Genomic DNA, 17,921 nt, shown 5'->3' on the forward strand with positions numbered 1-17,921 from the left:
AAACCTCCGCACAGAAGCCGTTTAATCAAATTACAGACAGGAGCTGTGTGGCCACATGGGGCTCCGGCAACGGGGCCGCAGGGAAACAAAAGAGGGAGCGAAACAAAGGCCCCGGCCGCGTCCGTCTGTCCATCCTGTCCCTCAGCACGGTCGCTATCAAAACCCAGGGTCCAACAACAACCCCAAGCACAAAAAGCAACCCCAAAGCCCCCATTTCTCCCCCCATTTTTTCCTTTCCAGATCCAATAAAGCACCGCAAGTTCCAGAGTGGTGGCTCCAGCTCTCGGTCCTGGTGCCCCTCTCCGGTTACAGCCGCTCGCCATCCCCCGGGATAAACACCCAGGGATATTAATAACACCGAGCCTGGGCTGGAGGGGAAATCCAGCTGCTTGATGGCTTCGCAGGGTGGTCAGAGCTCGCAAGCCAGTTTCAGGGGTGCAGCAGGGACAGCACCTCAGTCAGGAACAGCCCAGGGAGCCTGAAAAATAATTTTTAAAATAGCAGAAAGTATCAAAACTCTGTTTTTTCCCCCCTCTTTTTTTTCCCCACCTCCTCACTTCTTTTCCTCCCTCCTCTCCCCCTATTTATTATTATTTATTATCTCACGCTGGGCAAGCTCACCCTGAGCGAGCCCCCTGCTCCTGCTGAATAAGTCTGTGCCGAGCAGGCCCCTGGGGTGCTGCTCACCCCGAGCGCTGTGCAGACCCTGCGAGGGCGCCCAGCTCCCTGTTTGCACCGAGCGAACCCACGGGGCACCAATCACCCTGCAAATATCCAGGACATGGCTCATCCTGAGGGAGCTGCACCAAGCAAGCCCACCATGAGTGAACCCAGGAGGTGCTGCTCACCCTGGGCAAACACTCGGGGTGCTCTTCAGCTCCAGGGAGCCAGCCCACTCCAAGCAGGCCTATGGGCTGAGCCTGCACTGGGAGAGCCCACTGCACGTGGGTCCATAGGGAGCTTCTCACCCACGCAAGGCTGCACAGAGCAAGCCCACAGGGTGCTGCTCACCCTAAGCGAGCCAGCACTGAGCAAACACATCCCAAAAAATCCCATGGGGTGTTGTTGGCCTCAAGGGAGCCGGCACTGAGCACATGCACCCCAAGCAAGTCCATGGGGTGCTCCATCCACCTATAGTGGGAAGCGCACCCCAAGTGCACCCACACTGAGCGAGCACACCCCACACGAGGCCATGGGGCACTGCTCACCCCAAGAAAGCCCACACTGAGTGAGGGCACCCCAAGCAAGTCCATGGGGCGCTGCTCACCCCAAACAAGCCCACACTGAGTGAGGGCACCCCAAGCAAGTCCATAGCAGGAAGGACACCCCAAACAAGCACACACTGAGTGAGCGCACCCCAAGCAAGTTCACGGGGCACTGCTCACCCCAAGCAAGCCCGCACCAAGTGAGCACACCCCACACTGAGTGAACACACCCCAAGCGAGCCCATAGCAGGAAATGCACCCCAAACAAGCGCACACCGAGTGAACACACCCCACGCGAGCCCACGGGGCGCTGCTCGCCCCACGCGAGCCCATGGCGGGAAGCGCACCCCACGCGAGCCCGCACCGGGGAGCGCTCCCGCCACCCCCGCCCGCCGCAGCCCTTTGAACCGACCTATCGCTCCCGGCGCCGCCGCCCCCGGCCGTGATGCAGGCGGCTCCTCCCCTGCGCGCTCCGCCGCGCCGGGAGCTCCCTCCTGCTCGCCCTTATTTAATTTCGAGTGTGATTTGGCTATTTTTAGCAGCTGGATCCCCTCCAGTAAGTCTTGGAGATCGCTTTTTTTTTAATAATAATAATTATTTTTTATCCCCCTCCCTCCACCCTCTCCTCCCTTTATTTTTTTCCGTATTTTTTATTCGTTCCCCTCAGATGATTTTGAGCCAGCTTCCTTCCTCCCGGAGCGATTTTTTTTTTTAATTTATTTATATAAATCGGAGGGGGCCTGGCCGCGCTGGAGATGCGTGTTGAGCCGCTGCCTCCCTCCTCTCTCTGCTTCTCCTTTCAGATCCGCATTTGCGAGCAGCAGCCGCCAGGAGGGGGGGGCTTTAATTCGCTCTCAGCACAAGATACGCCGGGGAGAAAAAAAAATAAAAGCAAAAAAGGAGGAGAAAAATAAAAAGCCCCGGCTCGGAGACCAGGCTGACTGTGAGTGCTCGCTTTTCGCGGGGGAGACGGTTTGGGGCTGCCGGCACCCCTGGCTCTCTCGCTATTTGCAAGGACAGGCGGGTGGTGCATTTTGTTGTTGTTAATAATACTGATAATATTTGTTATTATTATTATTCGCGCGGGCCGTGCACCTGATGGGCCCGCGGCGCAGCCGGACTTGGCGCCGCTCGCTGGGTTTGGGGCAATGCGGGGCCCGGCGGGGAATGGCGGGACCACCCCCCACGCCGGCTCGTGGGGCGCTGGGGCCGGTGCCCCGCGTGGGCCCGGCCGGGGCTCGCGGGGCGCGGGCAGAGCACGTGGGGCCGGTCCGGGCCGCCTTGCGAGCCCGTGGGGCCCGGAGCCACGCGGGACGGCACTGGGCTCGGTGCGTGGGGTTGGGAAGGGTTGCGGGGGGCCCGGAGCCGGGTGGGGAGTGCAGGGCCAGGACCCGCGCGTGGGATCAGGGCCCGTGCAAGGCGCGGGGGGCCTTGGACCGGGCACAGCAGCAGGAGCCGAGCACGGCGCGTGGGGCCGGGCCTGGGACACGTGTGGGGTGCGTGGGAACAGGATCCGAGCACGGCGCGTGGGGCCGGGCCTGGGAGCCGGGCAAGGTGCAGGGAGCCGGGCCTGGGAGCCGGCGGGGCGCGCAAGGCCGGGCCTGGGCTCGGTGCAAGCGCCGGCACGTGGGGCCGGGCCCGGGACATGTGCAGGGCGCGCGGGAGCCGGGCAGGGCGCGGGGCCTTGGGGCCGGCCGGGCAGGGAGCCACGCGGGGCTGCGCGTGGGACCGCGCAAGGTGCTCGCGGCCGGAGCCCCGGGAAGCGCGGGCGGCCCCGGGCAAAGCACGTGGGGCCGGGCCGGCACCCGCGCAAGGTGCGTGCGGCCGGGCAGGGTGTGTGGGGCCTGCGCCGCGCGTGGCGCTGGGGCAGGGCAGGGTGCGCGGGGTGCAGAGCAATGGGGCCCACGAGGCGCGTGGGGCTGCAGAGGCTGCGGGGTGACACTCTGCAGGGTGCCGGCCTGGTGGCTCCACCGGGACCCCCCTGTCCCGGGTGCTGCTGCCCGTGCAGCCCCCTGCGCAGGGCCAGGCCAGGCTGGGGGGGACCCTGCAGCCACCCCTCTGCAGTGGAGGGGGGCACTGCAAAATGGGGCCGGGGTTTTAGCAGGGGTTTTATTGCAGCAGGCGGCCGGGGTGGTCACAAAGCCACCATGGATGGTGCCCTTCCTGCCGCCTTTCTTTCTGTCCCCGCTCCCCCCTCCCTCCTTCCTTTCCTTTATCGCTTCCTTTTCTTATGCATGCCGGGGAGGAAGGGGGGGGCACCTGCCTTAATGGCAGCTCTGGGATGGGGGAGGCCGTCCCAAGGAGGAGCCCAGCACATCCCATCCCATCCCGGCCCTTCCCGCGCTGCTCCCTGGCCTAACAGGCTCTTCAACTTCTCCGCTCCCCTCCTCCCGCCGGAGGTGCAGCCAGCCGGGATCCTGCTCGGGATCCTGCTCGGCGCAGGCGGGCCAGGTTTCCTGGGCGGGAAAAGGTCTTTTTTGTTTTGTTTTCTCTTTTTGCTTTGCAGATCTGAGTCGCTACCTATCTCCCTTTTCCCTCCCCGGGCTGGTTTGTTTAACCTAGGAGTAGGTAGCAGGAATGGGGATTTACGGGGCTGGGCGCATGGTGGGAGACCACAAGGAGCCATTGGATCGGATTTCTGCTTCTGCAGCCTGATGTTGCACCCTTGTGTCATGCAAAAGGGGGTTCCTGGCCCCCAGAGCAGCCAGGCTCCCCTGTGGGACCTGGAAGAGGAGAGAAGCGGTTGCATCAACACCACTTTTCCGCAGGGATGGAGGATGAAAGAGTTTTGCACCCTCATACAAAGACAGACCCCAACCCCAAACCTGCACATGCAAGGGTCTAGTCCCAGTTCCCCCCTTCTCCAGGACGCTGCCGTCCCCTGCTCTTGCCTCCCCTGGATCTGTCCCTCGGGGAAAAGGTTTTTTTTTTTCTCTCGCCAGCTACTTCCTTTCCTCCATGGCAACCCAGCTGCTCCGGGCGGCCGCACTCCTTCCTGCAGCACCGGAGGCGGCAGCACAGCTGCCCCCCCCCCAGGCACCAGCAGGTTCTGATACCCCCCACCCCAGCTGGGAGCATCTTCCCATCGGGAGCCATCCCAGGGTCTCCTCATCGGGCAAGGTGGTGGCGGGTCCCTCTCAGATGCATGCACCATCCTCCAAGGAGGATGGGGAGACCCTGGGCCCCCCATCCACAGTGGGGGGAGAGGATCCGGAGTGGTGCTGAGGATGCAATTCCTCCGGGGAATTGCCCCGGTCCTGTCCCGTTGCCTCCTGTTTGCTTTTCTGCACCTAAGCCCTCGATGGAGGTTAAGCGCTCCGTGAAGGGAGGCGCTGGAAGGGCTGCTGAGAGGGACGTTTTGGGGTGTTTACGGAGCTCTGTGGTTTCTCTCTCTCTCCCGCGGGTGGTTTTTGTTTTTGTTGTTTCATGCTCTGAGTCACTCGCGGCCCGGGCGGGAGCTGACGAGTCTCTGCAGCAGCCTCCGAGGTCGGTGCCCCGGGCGCCCGGAGCAGCCCTGTCACAGCATCCAAATTGAAGCCAGATGCTGGAAATGGAGCATCCTTATCCCTTTGGGCACAGGCTGGCAGCAGGATGGGGGGGCGGAAGGAGGACAAGTTCCCCACAGCCCCCCTGAGAGCTGCCTGGCTCCCATGGGCGATGCCAGGGCTGCAGCTGGGATGTGGGAGGCATCACCGGGAGACACACTGGGATTTTCCCACGGAGCCAGTTGAGGCCCGGAGCAGCCGGTCCGTTTAGCCGTGCAGCTCCTTGCTGAGCACCCGGAGGCCTCATGGCTCTGGAAATCAGGTTTTTTCCCCTGTGCTGCAGGGAGGGGAGGATGAAGCCTCCCCTTGAGGCCAGCGGAGCCCTTGGGTGCCGCAGCTGGAGTAGTGGTCCCAGGAGCAGCCCAGGTGATGCCCATGACTCCAGGCTTTGGGAAAGCCCTGGAGGCAGTTGCTTTGGCCCAGGTGGCTCCATCCCATTCCTCTCCTTGTTCCTGGATCCAAGCACAGCACAGCAGCTCTGGAAGCCAGGGCTATGGGGACGTGTGTGGGACCCCCCAGTGACATCCCTGCGCTCACCTTGTCCCTTTCCCTTACTCCCAGCAGGAAGATGAGCGAATCCGGCGCCAAATCCAGCCAGGCCCTGACATCCAAGGGGGACAAGGACACAGCGGAGAAGAGGGGCCGGGGCCGGCCCAGGAAGAAGCCTCAGGTACAGCCGGCCCCACACCCAGATGGGACTGAGGGGCCTCCCAGCACTTACAGGCTCCCCCCAGCTGCGGCTGAACCTGCTCTTAGCACCGGGCTAATTAAAGCCACATTAGCAAAAGCTGCTCAGAGGGATCAGGTGCTGCTGGAGCCTTTTCCAAGCTGGAGTTGGCTCCCTGGTGCAGCCCCCATTCGGGGGGGGGGGGGGGGGGGGAAGCTGCACCCCCCCGTGTCCCCCTGCAGCCAGAGGGACTTGCCCCTTGCTCTGTGCCCACTCCCTCTTGCCAAGTTTGGGCTGCAGTAATGGGCACGGAGATGCTGCTGGTTAAAGTGGGGGTGGAAATGTTATTGGAGGGGAATGGGGGGCCCCATCCAGCGCTTCCCACCCTCACACGCACGGGAAAGTAGCTGCTGGCCAGGATGATCCTGGCCCTGGGGCCGCAGGATCCCGGAGCATCCCGGCCCCGTGCTCAGCAGCCGCCGCTCTCCCCCCAGCAGGAGCCCAGCGAGGCGCCCACCCCCAAGAGGCCGCGCGGACGACCCAAGGGCAGTAAAAACAAGGCCACCCCCAAAGGCAGGGTAGGTGTCTGCAGTGGGAATGGAGAGAGAAGGGGGGTCCGAGGGATGCTGGTCCCCAAGGGGACCCGAGAGATGCTGGTCCTTGGGAGGGGGGTCCGAGGGATGCTGGTTCCTGGGAGCAGACCATAGGGATGCTGGTCCCCAGGGGCGGGTTCTGGGGATGCTGGTCCCTGGTAGGGGGGTCCGGAGGGATGCTGGTCCCTGGGAGCGGACCATAGGGATGCTGGTCCCCAGGGGTGGGTTCTGGAGGGATGCTGGTCCTTGGGAAGGGGTCCCGGAGAGATGCTGGTCCCCAGGGGTGGGTTCTGGAGGGATGCTGGTCCCCGGGCTCCAAGGGATGCTCCTCCCGGCACACGGAGCCGAGCTGCGCGTGCACCATGAGAAACCTGTTTGCAAAACACCCTGCTCACATCCTGCCCCCGCGCCGTGAGTCACGGCCGCGCCGGGCAGGCGCCCCCGGGGACGCCACCGGGGTGATGAATTTGGCAGGGGACCGGGAGGGAGGGGGAGGCCGCCCACAGCGGGAACCGGCCACGGCACAAACCCCATCCTCACCGAAACACCCTTTTCTTTAGTATTAATATTTATTATTCCCCTCCCTGTCCTGCTGCGCTCAGAAAGCGGCAGTCACACCAGGGAGAAAACCTCGAGGCCGACCCAAAAAATCGGTGAGTGGCCTTTCCTGCTCCTCCTCCCCCAGGGCCGCATCCCGGCGGGATGCTGAGGGGTTCTGCTCACGGTGGCCCCATAGGGACCCTGGGCATGGGGCAGGGGGGTAGGTGCCGGTGGGGGTGGTGGATCCGGCGCTGCCACCAAGCGGGATAGGGCTTTCCAGGCGGGCGCGCTGGCACGGAGCTCCCCTGGCCTCGGCACCGCAGCACCAACCTGGCATCCCAAAGCGCATTCCCCAGTTGCGTCTTCCCCCCTTTCCCTGCAGGGTTTGCACTGGGGGGCTGCGATTTGCAGTGCCCAGGCACGTCCAAGGCCCAGATGAGCCTCTGCCCTTGGGGTTTGCTCCCTTTTTCCCCCTTAATTCCCTGCGGGAGCTGCAAGTGGGAACCCAAACTCTTGCACTTCTCCCATCTGCGCTGCAGCGGGTCCAGCACCTGCATCCGCCACCTGCACGGGACAACCCGGGCTGCCTCCTGCTCCCGAACGGGCTTAAAAGTGCATGAAAACACGAGTAAAAGCAGCTCTGAGAGCCACGGCAGGGGTGGCTGCAGCCATCCGCGTGCCGCATGCAATGCACTTGCAGTTACATGCATGCTCATGCACACTGGTGCACACGCAGGACGGTGCAACCCAGCACCACTGCAGCGCAGCATCACCCTCCCTTGCAGTTTCGGGGCGATTCCCTTGGGAAATCCAGGGCACCCCCCTCATTCCCATCCCCGGGTGCCGGCACAGCCGGCGCATGGGGGTTGCCGGTGGCGGGCAGGGGGGCCGGCGGCGGCGCGGGGAGCATCGTGGCAGCCTTGGCAGCCGCCGGGGCTTTTTTATGAATGAAGCAGGAGGAAGCGGAGGCCGCCGCTGACTCACGCTCCCGCTCAGCCCTGACTCAGCGCCGGGCGCGGGAGGCCGGCGGGGGCGGCGGGGGGGCCCTGCCCGCCTCCCAGCGCTCTCCCTCCCTTCCCCCCGGCAGCCGCAGGACGCGGAGGAGGTGAACATCTCCCAGGAGTCGTCGAGGAGGAGCAGTGAGAGCTCGCCCGCCCGCTACCTCATTCCCACCCCCTTTGGGGAGGGGGCACGGGGTTGGGGGGGGGGGGGGGGTTGGTTAATGGGGAGGGGGGTGCAAAAAGCCCCGCGGCCGCCCGGCTTTTTCCACCTCTCTCCCACTCGGACATCGGCACTGGAATTTCCCCCCCCCCCCCCCTCATCCCTATTGCCCCGGTGCCCCCCCCTCCCCGCGCCGGGCTTCCTTGGCCGCCCCTCCCCCGCTCCCGGTGCCCCGCGGGGAGGGGGCAGCCAAGGAGGGACCCCCCCCAACCCCCCTCAAAACCAGGGAGCCAGGGAGAGGGGGACACTCCGCTCCGGCCGCCTGCTCCGTCGGGATGTGCTGCCCCCCCAACCGGCCCCCGCCGGATTCTCTCTTTTTTTATACGTTTTTTTCCTTTCATTCGCAACTACCTCTGGATATTTAAGTTCCGGACGCTGCACTGGCCGCCATGTGGGGTTGTTTTCCTGTTTTTTTTTCTGGGGTTTTTAGGTTTTTGTTGTTCCTTTACCTCCCTCCGGCCACAGTGACACCTGGCACCGGGGCCAAGGGGGGGCGCAGGTTTTTTTCTCCCCGTTTTGGGCTTTTTCTTAAGGTGGGGGCCTCGCAGGGCGCCACGGCTCCTCCTCTGGCCAAAGGGTTCAGGGGCGGCCGCAGGTGGGAGAAAATCTGTTGTTTTTTTTTCCCCACTTTTGGTTCACTGTTAATGACCTTTTGGTTTCCTACTTGCAGTTACTTGAATAAAAGGTTTTATGGATGTCGGCCACCTCTGCGCTCTGAGTTTCGGCACCTCTCTGGGGGGATAAAAACTTGTTTTTACCCACGCACGGGTGCTTAGCGCAGTACCTGCATAGAGCCACAGCGCCCGTCTGTCCATCCCTGCAGACGGTGAAGGAGCCCCCTGCACCCGCTCCAGGTTGCAGGGCACTTTATTACAAAAAAGAACACGAAGGAGCTGCTGTCACAGGGTGAAAGGAGGCAGCGCTGCCCAAATCCTGCATGCAGGAGGCTCCGGCCGGGAGAACCCCCATCCCGGCCGCGCGCGTCTTGTGCGCAGACCCCGCTGCAAGCGCCCGAGTGCCCTGAGGAACCTGCTGAGCAGGAAGGCGGCAGCGAGGCGGGCGGCTCCGGTGGCTCCGGCACGTGGCGACATTCCGGTACCGTCAGACCCGCCAGTCGGAGCGCGGGGAGCGGCGGGGCTGGGAGCCCCCCCAGCCGGGCACCACCTGCAAGGAGCACAAAAATGAGCGGCAAAATCCCACCGGAGCCGGGGGTTCCCAGCAGCCTCCATCCTGTAATCCCAGCCCTGCACGGGAGGCAGGAGAGCCGCCGGCTTCAAACCGGGATTTCCAGCTCCGGTGCATCCCGTCTAGGCATGCAACTGCTCTGGTTACACCAGCCGGGCTGCTGGCAAAGAGCTGGAACATACTTGGAGCGGGAACGCCGCAATTCCCAGAGCTGCCGCGATTCCCGGACGCCCGCAACTCACCCGGGCGTCCTCGGCCTCCACCAGCAGCTCCTGCTCGGCCTCGGCAGGCTCCTCGGCCGGGTCGTAGCTGTACATGGGCAGCAGCCGGTGGCGCAGCCGGTCAAACCTGCGCGGGATGCAGCACTGAGGCTGCAACGGGGACACCCCGGGGCCACCGCGAGCCCTGCTGTGCCCCCCGCCACGGCCGGGCCTTCGTCCCGCAGCACCGCTCACCTCCTCCTCTTCTGCACGTACATGGTCTGCAGGGAGAGCAGGACAGTGGCATGAGAGGGGCTGGCACCGGCCGCCCAGCTCGGCGCCCGCTCCCCGCCACTCACCAGGGCCAGTGCGACGCCCACGAGGGTGACGAGGACAAACGGCACGAGGACGTAGCCCACGAGGGAGTCGCCGCCGGTCGCAGCCGGGCCGGTGGGCGACGTCCTGTTGCTCATGGCCGGCGCGGCAGCCCGGTGCCGGCCGCTGTGCGCATGGAGCCGGCGCGGGAGGCACGCGGGGACGGCGGCACCGCGGCTGCAAAGCGGCAGGAAGGCCCTGAGAGCTCCCTCCCCACGCAGCCGCTCCGGCGGCAGGAAGCGTCGCGAGGCTCCGGCGCAGGAGCCGGATGCGGGGATGCACCCGGCGCAGGGAGGGCGCAGGGTGCATGATGCGGGGAGGGCGCACCCGTCCTGGGGGGGTGCATGGGGCATCCCCAGGGAGGGGGCATGCACTAAGTGGGGGGTGCAGATGGTGCATCCATCCCAGGGAGGATACATGCACCCAGCGAGAGGGCAGCTGTCCCGGGGAGGGTGCATGGTGCATGCAGCTGGGGAGGATGCACCCAGCCCAGGGTTTGCAGCCCCCGCTCACCTGCGGCGGGCACAAGGCCCTGGCGGCTCCCTGGCTCCACGCGGTCACTCCGGCGCCTCCATCCCGGGGCCGAAGCCAAGGCCGGGCAGCCCCCGGCAGGCGGGGGCTCCGTCTGCGGGGAAAAGGCGCCGAGGGCTGCGGAGAGCAGCGGGGGGCACCGCGGGCACCCCCCGGCCCGCACCCTGCCCCCGCCCCATGCGCCGCCAGCCCGCACGGGGCACCGCGGCCCCCGCTGCAGCTGCAACCCCCCCCCGCTGCAGCTGTAGCCCCCTCCCGCTGCAAACCCCCCCCCCCCCGCTGCAGCTGCAGCCCTCCCCCGCTGCAACCCCCCCCCGCTGCAGCTGCAGCCCCCCCCCCCCCCCCGCTGCAATCCCCCTCCCCGCTGCAGCCCCCTCCCCGCTGCAGCTGCAACCCCCCCCTCCCGGTGCAACCCCCCCCGGTGCAGCTGTAGCCCCCTCCCGCTGCAAACCCCCCCTCCCCGCTGCAGCTGCAACCCCCCCCTCCCGGTGCAACCCCCCCCGGTGCAGCTGTAGCCCCCTCCCGCTGCAAACCCCCCCTCCCCGTTGCAGCGCTGCAGCCCCCCCGCCCCGGCCGCGCGTCGCCCCCGCGCACCCCAGCGCGGCCCCGCCCGCACCCGGAACCCGCGCGGCGCGTGACGCCGAGGCGGGGCCAACAGGGGCGGGGCTTGCGCGGGAAGGGCGGGGCTTGCGGTGAATGGGGCGGGGCTCGTGGGCGAGTGGGAGGGGTTTGCGTGGGGAGGGGGCGGGGTCTGCGTCGCGGGGAGCCGGCAGGGGGCAGCAGAGACCGGGCCCCGGGGGGCGGGGGGCGCAGGGAGGAGGTGGGGGGGGAAATTGCGGGGGAAAAGGATAAAATAGAAAAGAAGGGAAAAAAGAGAAGGGGGAAAGGGGAGAGGGTCACGGGCAAGAGGGTGGGGCGGATGCAGGGATGCGCGGGGAGAAAGGGCGATGGAAGGAAGAATGGAGGGAGGATGGATAGATGGATGGATGGACAGACGGATGGGATGGATGGATGGGTGGGTGGATGGACAGATGGAGGGATGGACGGACGGATGGCTGGGGGTGCTGCGTGAGCGCTGGCATCACCCATGGCAGGGGGGCCGGCTGCGGCTCCCCCATCCCGTCTAGGGGCTCTGGATCATGGTGGGCCCATCCCGTCCCACGGGAAGGGCCGGGCAGAACGCGTGGGCGCCGGGGCCCTAATCCACTCTGGGGGAGCAGAGGGCTCCCCTAAGCGGGTCAGGCACCAGCAGGGAGTTCCCAGGCCAGCACCCTCCCACGGGCAGCAGGACACGGGTGCGGGAAACCCCCGGAGCGGGACACAGTGCGGGCAGGGCCGAGGCCCCCGCGGCCTCACCTCACCTCTGCCCTCGTCCCGCCGTCCCGCTCCCACGCCGGCCATGCCCCTCACCGGGCCACCCGGCACCAGGCCGGGCCCAGCCTCTTTGGAGGGAGCCTCTCCCCCGGCACCACCGGTGCATGGAGCAGCACCAGGGCGGAACGCCGCCGCGCTTACCGGGACACCGGGCTGCAGCCCGCGCTCTCGCCAAGGACCCTTTTCCTTTCTCCTTTATTTTCTGTTTAAGTGATGGCCTCGCTCCTGCACACAGCCCTGACGGGAAAATGCCTTCAAGAAGAGAGGCCCCGCGCGCTCCCCGCGCAGCCTCCCCAGCGCCCGCAGGCTCCCGTTGGCGCCGGGGCCGCCTCACAACGCAGCCGCATCCCCGAGGCAACACGGGGTGCGGGGATGCCCTGCGGGATGCCCAGTGGGATACTCCACGGGATGCCCTGCGGGAGCCCCCATTCCGCCTGCAGCCGCTCGGGCTGGAATATCCAAAGGACGCAGGTTCGCAGCGCGCTCGCCGGCTGCTCTAAAGGAAAGGGAGCACCCGGCTCCCTGCAGGCTCAGGCTTGGATCTTGATGAGAAAAAGTCTCTTCTGAATGAATCTTACTTTGAACAAAGAGACACCATAACTAAGGTGGTAAGAAAAGCTACCAGCTCAAATGTCCGCTCCCCAAAAATGCCCTTGTAGTTATAAAACATTTCTGGGAACTGCTTTTATTTCATGTGTTGTGGGAAAAAAAAAAAAAACCCTAATCCCAACCCTAACCCTAACCCCTAACCCTCTTCACTCAAAGAGTAGAGGCACAAAGCACTGAGTTAGGAACAAAAATCTGCAGCCAGAAAAAAAAAAAAAAAAAAAAGGAAGAAAAAAAGAAAGATTATGGGAATTACACATCCAAATCCATGTAGAATTCACGGAGAAGTGAGCATACAGCTGCTCCAGCTTTGCAGAAAATCTCAGGCTTCTTTTAATTCCAGTAGATTGGCCAATTTGTTCTCTTTGTTTCTTCCTCCCTCAAACCTATTCAATATTTTCATTATCAGCATGGTAGCCTCTGCATTTTTGGGTATCTCCCAAAAACGTTGGTCCGATGGGAGCACGAAAGCGTAGGTGGCATCACGCCTGTTCGGGGTACTCGAGTGACCTAGGAATGTACCTACAGCGTAAGAAGCATTTCCCAGGGGAGAATCACAGCATCAGCCTCTTCTCCATCTGCAGCAGGAAGAGCTGGAAGAGGTCGGTGAAGGCTGGGACCTGCGCTGGTGTCACTGGAGTCCTGCGCTTGGTCCCCAAGGTAAGTTCAAAGGTACCTTGTCCCGTAGAGCCACGTACAGACACCAGCAAAGGGGCAGAAAAGATGGGCACTGACCTGCAGCTTCCACCTTGGAGGACTCTTGGTTAGGAAAGGGCCGGAAAAGCCGGAGGTGGCTGTATCCGGATGCGGTGACACCCAGCGCGGGCTGTGCGGGCCCTGGGGACGGCAGAAAGCGCAAGGCGGGGAGCTTCCAAACCTCCCGAATTCACAAACGACGCGCAGGAAACACGCTCGCATGTCCCAAGATGGCTTTTGGAGGCGATTCTACGTCTAATTCCTCAAGTACAACTCCAAAATCCTCACTTTTCCAGAAAAAAAAAAAAGAGAAAAAAAACCCCACCAACTAGCACCAAAAACAGACTGAAGCGACTCCTCGAAATGCATCTTTGATCCAGGTTCCCACTGCACCTCTGAGTGAGGCACGGACCCGCTCCACCCAGTAAAACACTCCCCGTATCCACCCACCACCTTCCATCCCGAGGGCCCGAGCGCGCCCTGACCGTCACCAAACCCATCCCAGGGGATGGAGCGAGGAAAGGGAAGAGCCTTGGAGAGGCGGCAGGCGCCGGCTCCCTGTGCCCCAAGGGGCCGCTGGATGATGCCGTCTCGCCGGGCAGGAGCGAAGGAGCCGGAGGGACAGGCTGAGCCGTTGGGAATGGCAACTTGCACCGAGTCATTAATGCAGTTGGCTTTATAAGAAAGGAGTTCTTCAGTGCATTCACACACACAAAATGTGTTCTACCAACACGCTGGCATCCATAGCCTTCTCGGGAATCACTCCCTTTCACTCCGGAAAGTTAAATATTCCAGCACATCTTTCACAAACTCCGTTTCCTTCAGACAAGGGCGGATGCTTTGCCCAGGTGGAGCCATTGCACTTGGCACCTGGAAAGCATAAAACCTCTCTATTTATATGGGATAAAATCCAGTCTTGGAGAAGCAGCAAGAAAACTGAATGTTTGCATAACCAGAAGGGGGAAACGTTCAATCTGGGCAGCTTCAAACGTTTCACTCTTCTGCAGCAACCAGCGTGTTGCAAAAGGGCAAACAAAAATTCTCTGCATGGAAAATCTGAGGCAGACGCCCCAAGCAAGGACTGGAATTGGGAATGAAACCCGGGATTCCTAACATTCCCTACCCACATTTTTAGCTGCTGAATACTTGGTCTCCGCACAAGGGAAAAAGCAACGTTCCAGCGCATTCCAGCCCCTCTCCATTTTTCAGCTCCTACTTTGCTTTACGGCACAATCGGGACCGCACTGAGCTCTGCTGCCTTCCTGCTCACACACCTCATTCCTTCAGCTTCCCTGCAGCGTTTTGGGCTATAAAGCTGCTAGCCCAAAGCAATATATGGCCAAACAGGACACCTAGAAGCAGCGTTCGGCCTCTCGGAGCAGCATCTGCAGCTCTGGATAAAACCCCTGGGTTTCTGCGCCCGCAGGGCAGCTCGGCCTGAGCACGAGGCCGGCGCCAGGCACAAACCCAGGGCAAAGACAGAGCAGCCACCCCTGTGCTCAGAGTCCCGCGTTTCCCTCCTCTCTAGCAAACTATTGTCAGAAAATAAACAATCCATCTTTGTAACAAGACCAAAGACATCTTTGTAACGAGACCAAGAGAGGTTTTTTTATAGCACTGAATGCCATTTTTCAGGAATAAAGGAAAGAACACCCTCTTTAACTCTTTTCTGGGTATCCCCAGGGAAAATCCCTTTCCTCCTGGGCCTGTGGTTGCCACTATCTCCAGTTTTGCCATAAATTGCCTTCCGTCCCTTGTAACCAGTCACGAGTGCTAGCACATACAGAGGTGACACATCCATTAAACAAAGTGGGAACGTTCCACCAAATAGAGAACAATACTTATTTTCAACTAATTTATTTTAATCCTTTAAAAAAGTGCTTTTGCAAAGCCCCCACGTCAGCTAAGGAGAATTTGAAAGCAAAAAATCCCAAACCGATCGCCTCCAGACTCTCATATGAGCGTGTAAATTCCCCCAGACTTCAAAGCCTTAATGTAACCACTGCATGGAAAAGGCTCTTCCACCCTCCCAAAGGCCCCAGAAGAGATTCCCAGAGCTCGTACGCACAATCCCAGCCCCGCAGCCATTCGCCGAGGGGCTCCCACCTGCCTTGGGAGCTCTGGACATCAGCCAAACCCATGGCTGAAGCGCAGAGCTGCAAAACGTGCTTGGAAAATCCCTCGGGACACAGGCAAGACACTAAGGCCGCAGGGACGTCTGCCCTCGCCACCGTGCAGCACCGCGGCAGCAGCTCCCCGCGATGCTCCCGAAACCCCGCCGTGTTCCCGCAACCTTGCGATGTTCCCACAACCCCGTCACGTTCCCAATCCATGTTCCCCAAACCCATCGTGCTCCCCAAACCCGCCGCGTTCCCACAAACCCGTCACGTTCCCAACCTGCTGCGTTCCCGCAAACCCGCGACGCTCCTGCAACTCCGCCGGGATCCTCAAACCCACTGCGTTCCTGAAACCCTGCCGCGTTCCCCAAACATGCCACGTTCCCCAAAAAATGCCACCGTCCCGCAAACCCACTGCATTCCTGTAAACTCTCTGCGTTCCCAACCTGCTGCCTTTCCCCAAAGTCGCTGTGTTCCCACAAACACACTGTATTTCCAACCTGTCACATTCCCCCAAACTCGCCACGTCCCCAACCCGCCGTGTTCCCCCAAATCCGCTGCATTCCCAACCCGCCGCGCTCCCGCAGTATCCGAGCGCTCAGTGCCGCTCGAGCGCTGGCTGTGCCTCCCCTTCTCCCACTAAGGCTTCACTCAAGTGCCCAGCTGGCAGGATGCAGCTCCCCGGGACGGGGATTTCCAGCTGCGGAGAGGACACAAATCCACGCTCCGAAGCGGGAAGCACTGTAGGGATTTGCCCCCGGGAAGTGGCACGTCCCCCTGTTGCGGTTACGTCACTGCGGATGCTGCAAGCCGGGGCTCTAGCGTCGGTGCACGGAGTCCATCATCCTCACGCGCCTCCAGAGTCATTTTCTCCCTTCCTCCCTGGAGAGGGACTTGCTTCCCGGTGTCCTCATGCGCACTAGGAATACATGGACAGCAGGAAAAGCGGCTAGGGAAAAGAAATCAGATTAGTCAACTTTACTGCTACGGTGTTAAACAGCACAAGGAGGTTTCAGATTCATCAGTGCCCAACGCTAATTGCAACCGGCCACGGCTGAGGCCAGACCCAGGGCTGCTCCAGGAAGGGGTCAGAGCAGACAGACAGGCACCCCAATCCGGCAGGAATTTCGCTATTCCGGACACTATACCATAGCAGGGTGTTGCTGGAGGTCCAAGGCCTGGCCCACAGGCGGTGTCAGCACATGGTCGATGGCCCCGGTGCCGCGGAGCCAAGGACAGGGTGTCCCTCGGACATCTGGGTCACCGGGTACGGCTGAATGTCGGCCCCAAGCCCCTGCAGGCAGAATTTGGGGTAAAACGGCTTAAACTGACCAGTGCAGCTGCATCAGTCACTGCAGAAGAACCTCAGCTGCAGAGGAAGAGGAGGCCGAGGAAGACGGGGAGCCATGTGATGCGGGAGACGGAGGCAGGACCGGAGCGGGGCCGTTTGGAAACGCACACGTTGAGCACGGGCTGCTTCCAGCCCGGGAGCTGCTTCCAGTCCAGAGGGCAGAGTAACAGCCCTTCCGAGTCCCTGCGTTAACAGCACCAACTCATGCCACATTGAAACACTTTCTTGGCACAATTTATTTTTTTCTGACCCAAACAAATAAGCCATTAGCAAGTCATTAACAATATTCTACCCTAGAATTGTCAGTTTAACAGCCCTGTAAAAACATTTTTAGTTTAAAAACAAAAGTGTGCATGCTACTGATATTAAAACTGCAGTTACTCTTTCCGGAGTACCAGCTGTTTTGTTGCAAAGCATTTTTCAACATACTAATCTGTACAGTAAAGACAAAAAAAACCTCGACTGAAGGCAGTAGATGGCTGTTAGGTGCCGCGCGCGGCTTGGTAGCGGCGGCCTGTCTGCATTTCTTACACTTTTCCAGAATTCAAGCCCTTTTGAGAGTTTGGTTGAGGCCGATCAGCACAGAGTGAGAAAGGACTGTACATTCGTCTCCAGGTTGAAGTGAACTGGACTGGTGTAATTTAGGCTCGACTCCAGGCGCTCGGTTTCAAGCCCCTGCTTGAATAACGCCTCTTCTTGGGCAGTGTTCTCCGTGTGAGTGATCACTGGCACTGCTTTTGGCCTTGCTCCGCCACGCTGATGAAAGCAGGGAGAACAAGGAAAGGAACAGGATGGGCTCTTAAAACCAACAGCTTCTTGCCAAGGCGGTGCCAAGGACACCATTCCCCCTAGTCCCAGGCTCCATGGATATTTCTGTCACACTTTCATACATAAGCGCTTCCCGGGAAGACAGAAAACTCTGGAACAGTGAGTATTTATTACAATATTTTTGTTAAATAAAGAGGAAAAAAAAAAAAGACGAGTACTGCAGATTTAATTTCACATCTTGGCTATGCTCTGACAAAGGAGATGTTACTGACTCCAGCAACTACCTCTTGTCCCAAGCCAGGGATTAATTAATGCCCCTCCCAAACGTGTACCTGTCCCGACCCACCCCCAGCCCCAACCCTGCCCGTTTTATTTCCCAACTAGACAACACTGTTGGCAAATCAAGACAGCATGAAACTTACATCAATAAAAACAACAAAAGAAAGTGTGAGGTGTGCGGACGCACCCGGGGACCTCCCTGCCCAGCGGCGCTCTCCGCCGGCCCTTCCGCAGGGAAGCGGCGAACGTTCTCCACGGCGCGGAGCCACAGGACGAGACTGACACCGGACCTTTTCCCGGGACACGCGCGGTTCTCCGGCCGGGGGTCGGTGCACTAACACTCGGCGAGTCCAACCCGATGCTTTAGCACAAGTCACAATATCCAGTTCAGCACGGTGTAAGGCATTGGACAAGGAGAGACACCAGCAGAACGCAGCAGGATCAGCGGACAGCGTTGGTGATTGACGCTCCAGTTTGCCAGACTTCGACCCCACTCTGAATCCCTGATTCCTACCACAATGAAATTCAGTTTCTATCATAGCACATCTGAGGCTATTTGTTTTTGGCCAAGTGATAAAGACCAATTCCTTTTGTTTTGTTTTGATGTAAAAGCAGAAACATTGGCGGAAGCTGTAGGAAAAGCATCTGAGCAGCAGGGATGTCTGCAG

General features: G+C 61.4%; 2 protein-coding genes across 2 annotated transcripts; one reads left to right on the forward strand and one right to left on the reverse strand.

Moving 5' to 3' along the window:
- The first annotated feature begins 1,651 nt into the window (after positions 1–1,651).
- Positions 1,652–8,449, forward strand: HMGA1 (high mobility group AT-hook 1). The gene is made up of 7 exons (XM_088534495.1): positions 1,652–1,761; positions 2,009–2,148; positions 5,312–5,420; positions 5,912–5,995; positions 6,613–6,663; positions 7,638–7,746; positions 8,442–8,449. Exons 3-7 carry the CDS (start codon positions 5,319–5,321, stop codon positions 8,447–8,449), a joined length of 354 nt encoding a protein of 117 aa, XP_088390621.1. The 5' UTR covers positions 1,652–1,761; positions 2,009–2,148; positions 5,312–5,318.
- A 405-nt stretch (positions 8,450–8,854) lies between these two features.
- On the reverse strand, positions 8,855–9,695 carry SMIM29 (small integral membrane protein 29). Its single transcript, XM_088534453.1, has 4 exons — positions 9,516–9,695; positions 9,412–9,437; positions 9,199–9,304; positions 8,855–8,935 (listed from the first exon to the last, which is right to left on the reverse strand). The coding sequence occupies exons 1-4, from the start codon at positions 9,627–9,629 to the stop codon at positions 8,873–8,875; spliced, it is 309 nt and encodes a 102-aa protein (XP_088390579.1). The 5' UTR covers positions 9,630–9,695; the 3' UTR covers positions 8,855–8,872.
- Between the last annotated feature and the right edge of the window lie 8,226 nt (positions 9,696–17,921).

This window comes from Tinamus guttatus, unplaced genomic scaffold (assembly GCF_059628265.1).
Source record: "Tinamus guttatus ecotype Peru unplaced genomic scaffold, ASM5962826v1 Tinamus_guttatus_pri_ptg000563l, whole genome shotgun sequence".
Lineage (NCBI taxonomy): Eukaryota > Metazoa > Chordata > Aves > Tinamiformes > Tinamidae > Tinamus > Tinamus guttatus.

Excerpts from the sequence above, each read along its gene's own strand:
- SMIM29 (XM_088534453.1), bottom strand. The coding sequence starts at position 9,629 with ATGAGCAACAGGACGTCGCCCACCGGCCCGGCTGCGACCGGCGGCGAC. Across the intron at positions 9,305-9,411 it reads TACGTGCAGAAGAGGAGGAG|GTTTGACCGGCTGCGCCACC; the intron begins GTGAGCGGTGCT and ends CATCCCGCGCAG. Across the intron at positions 8,936-9,198 it reads TGGAGGCCGAGGACGCCCGG|GTGGTGCCCGGCTGGGGGGG; the intron begins GTGAGTTGCGGG and ends TGCTCCTTGCAG.
- HMGA1 (XM_088534495.1), top strand. The coding sequence starts at position 5,319 with ATGAGCGAATCCGGCGCCAAATCCAGCCAGGCCCTGACATCCAAGGGG. Across the intron at positions 5,996-6,612 it reads AGGCCACCCCCAAAGGCAGG|AAAGCGGCAGTCACACCAGG; the intron begins GTAGGTGTCTGC and ends TGCTGCGCTCAG. Across the intron at positions 6,664-7,637 it reads GAGGCCGACCCAAAAAATCG|CCGCAGGACGCGGAGGAGGT; the intron begins GTGAGTGGCCTT and ends TCCCCCCGGCAG.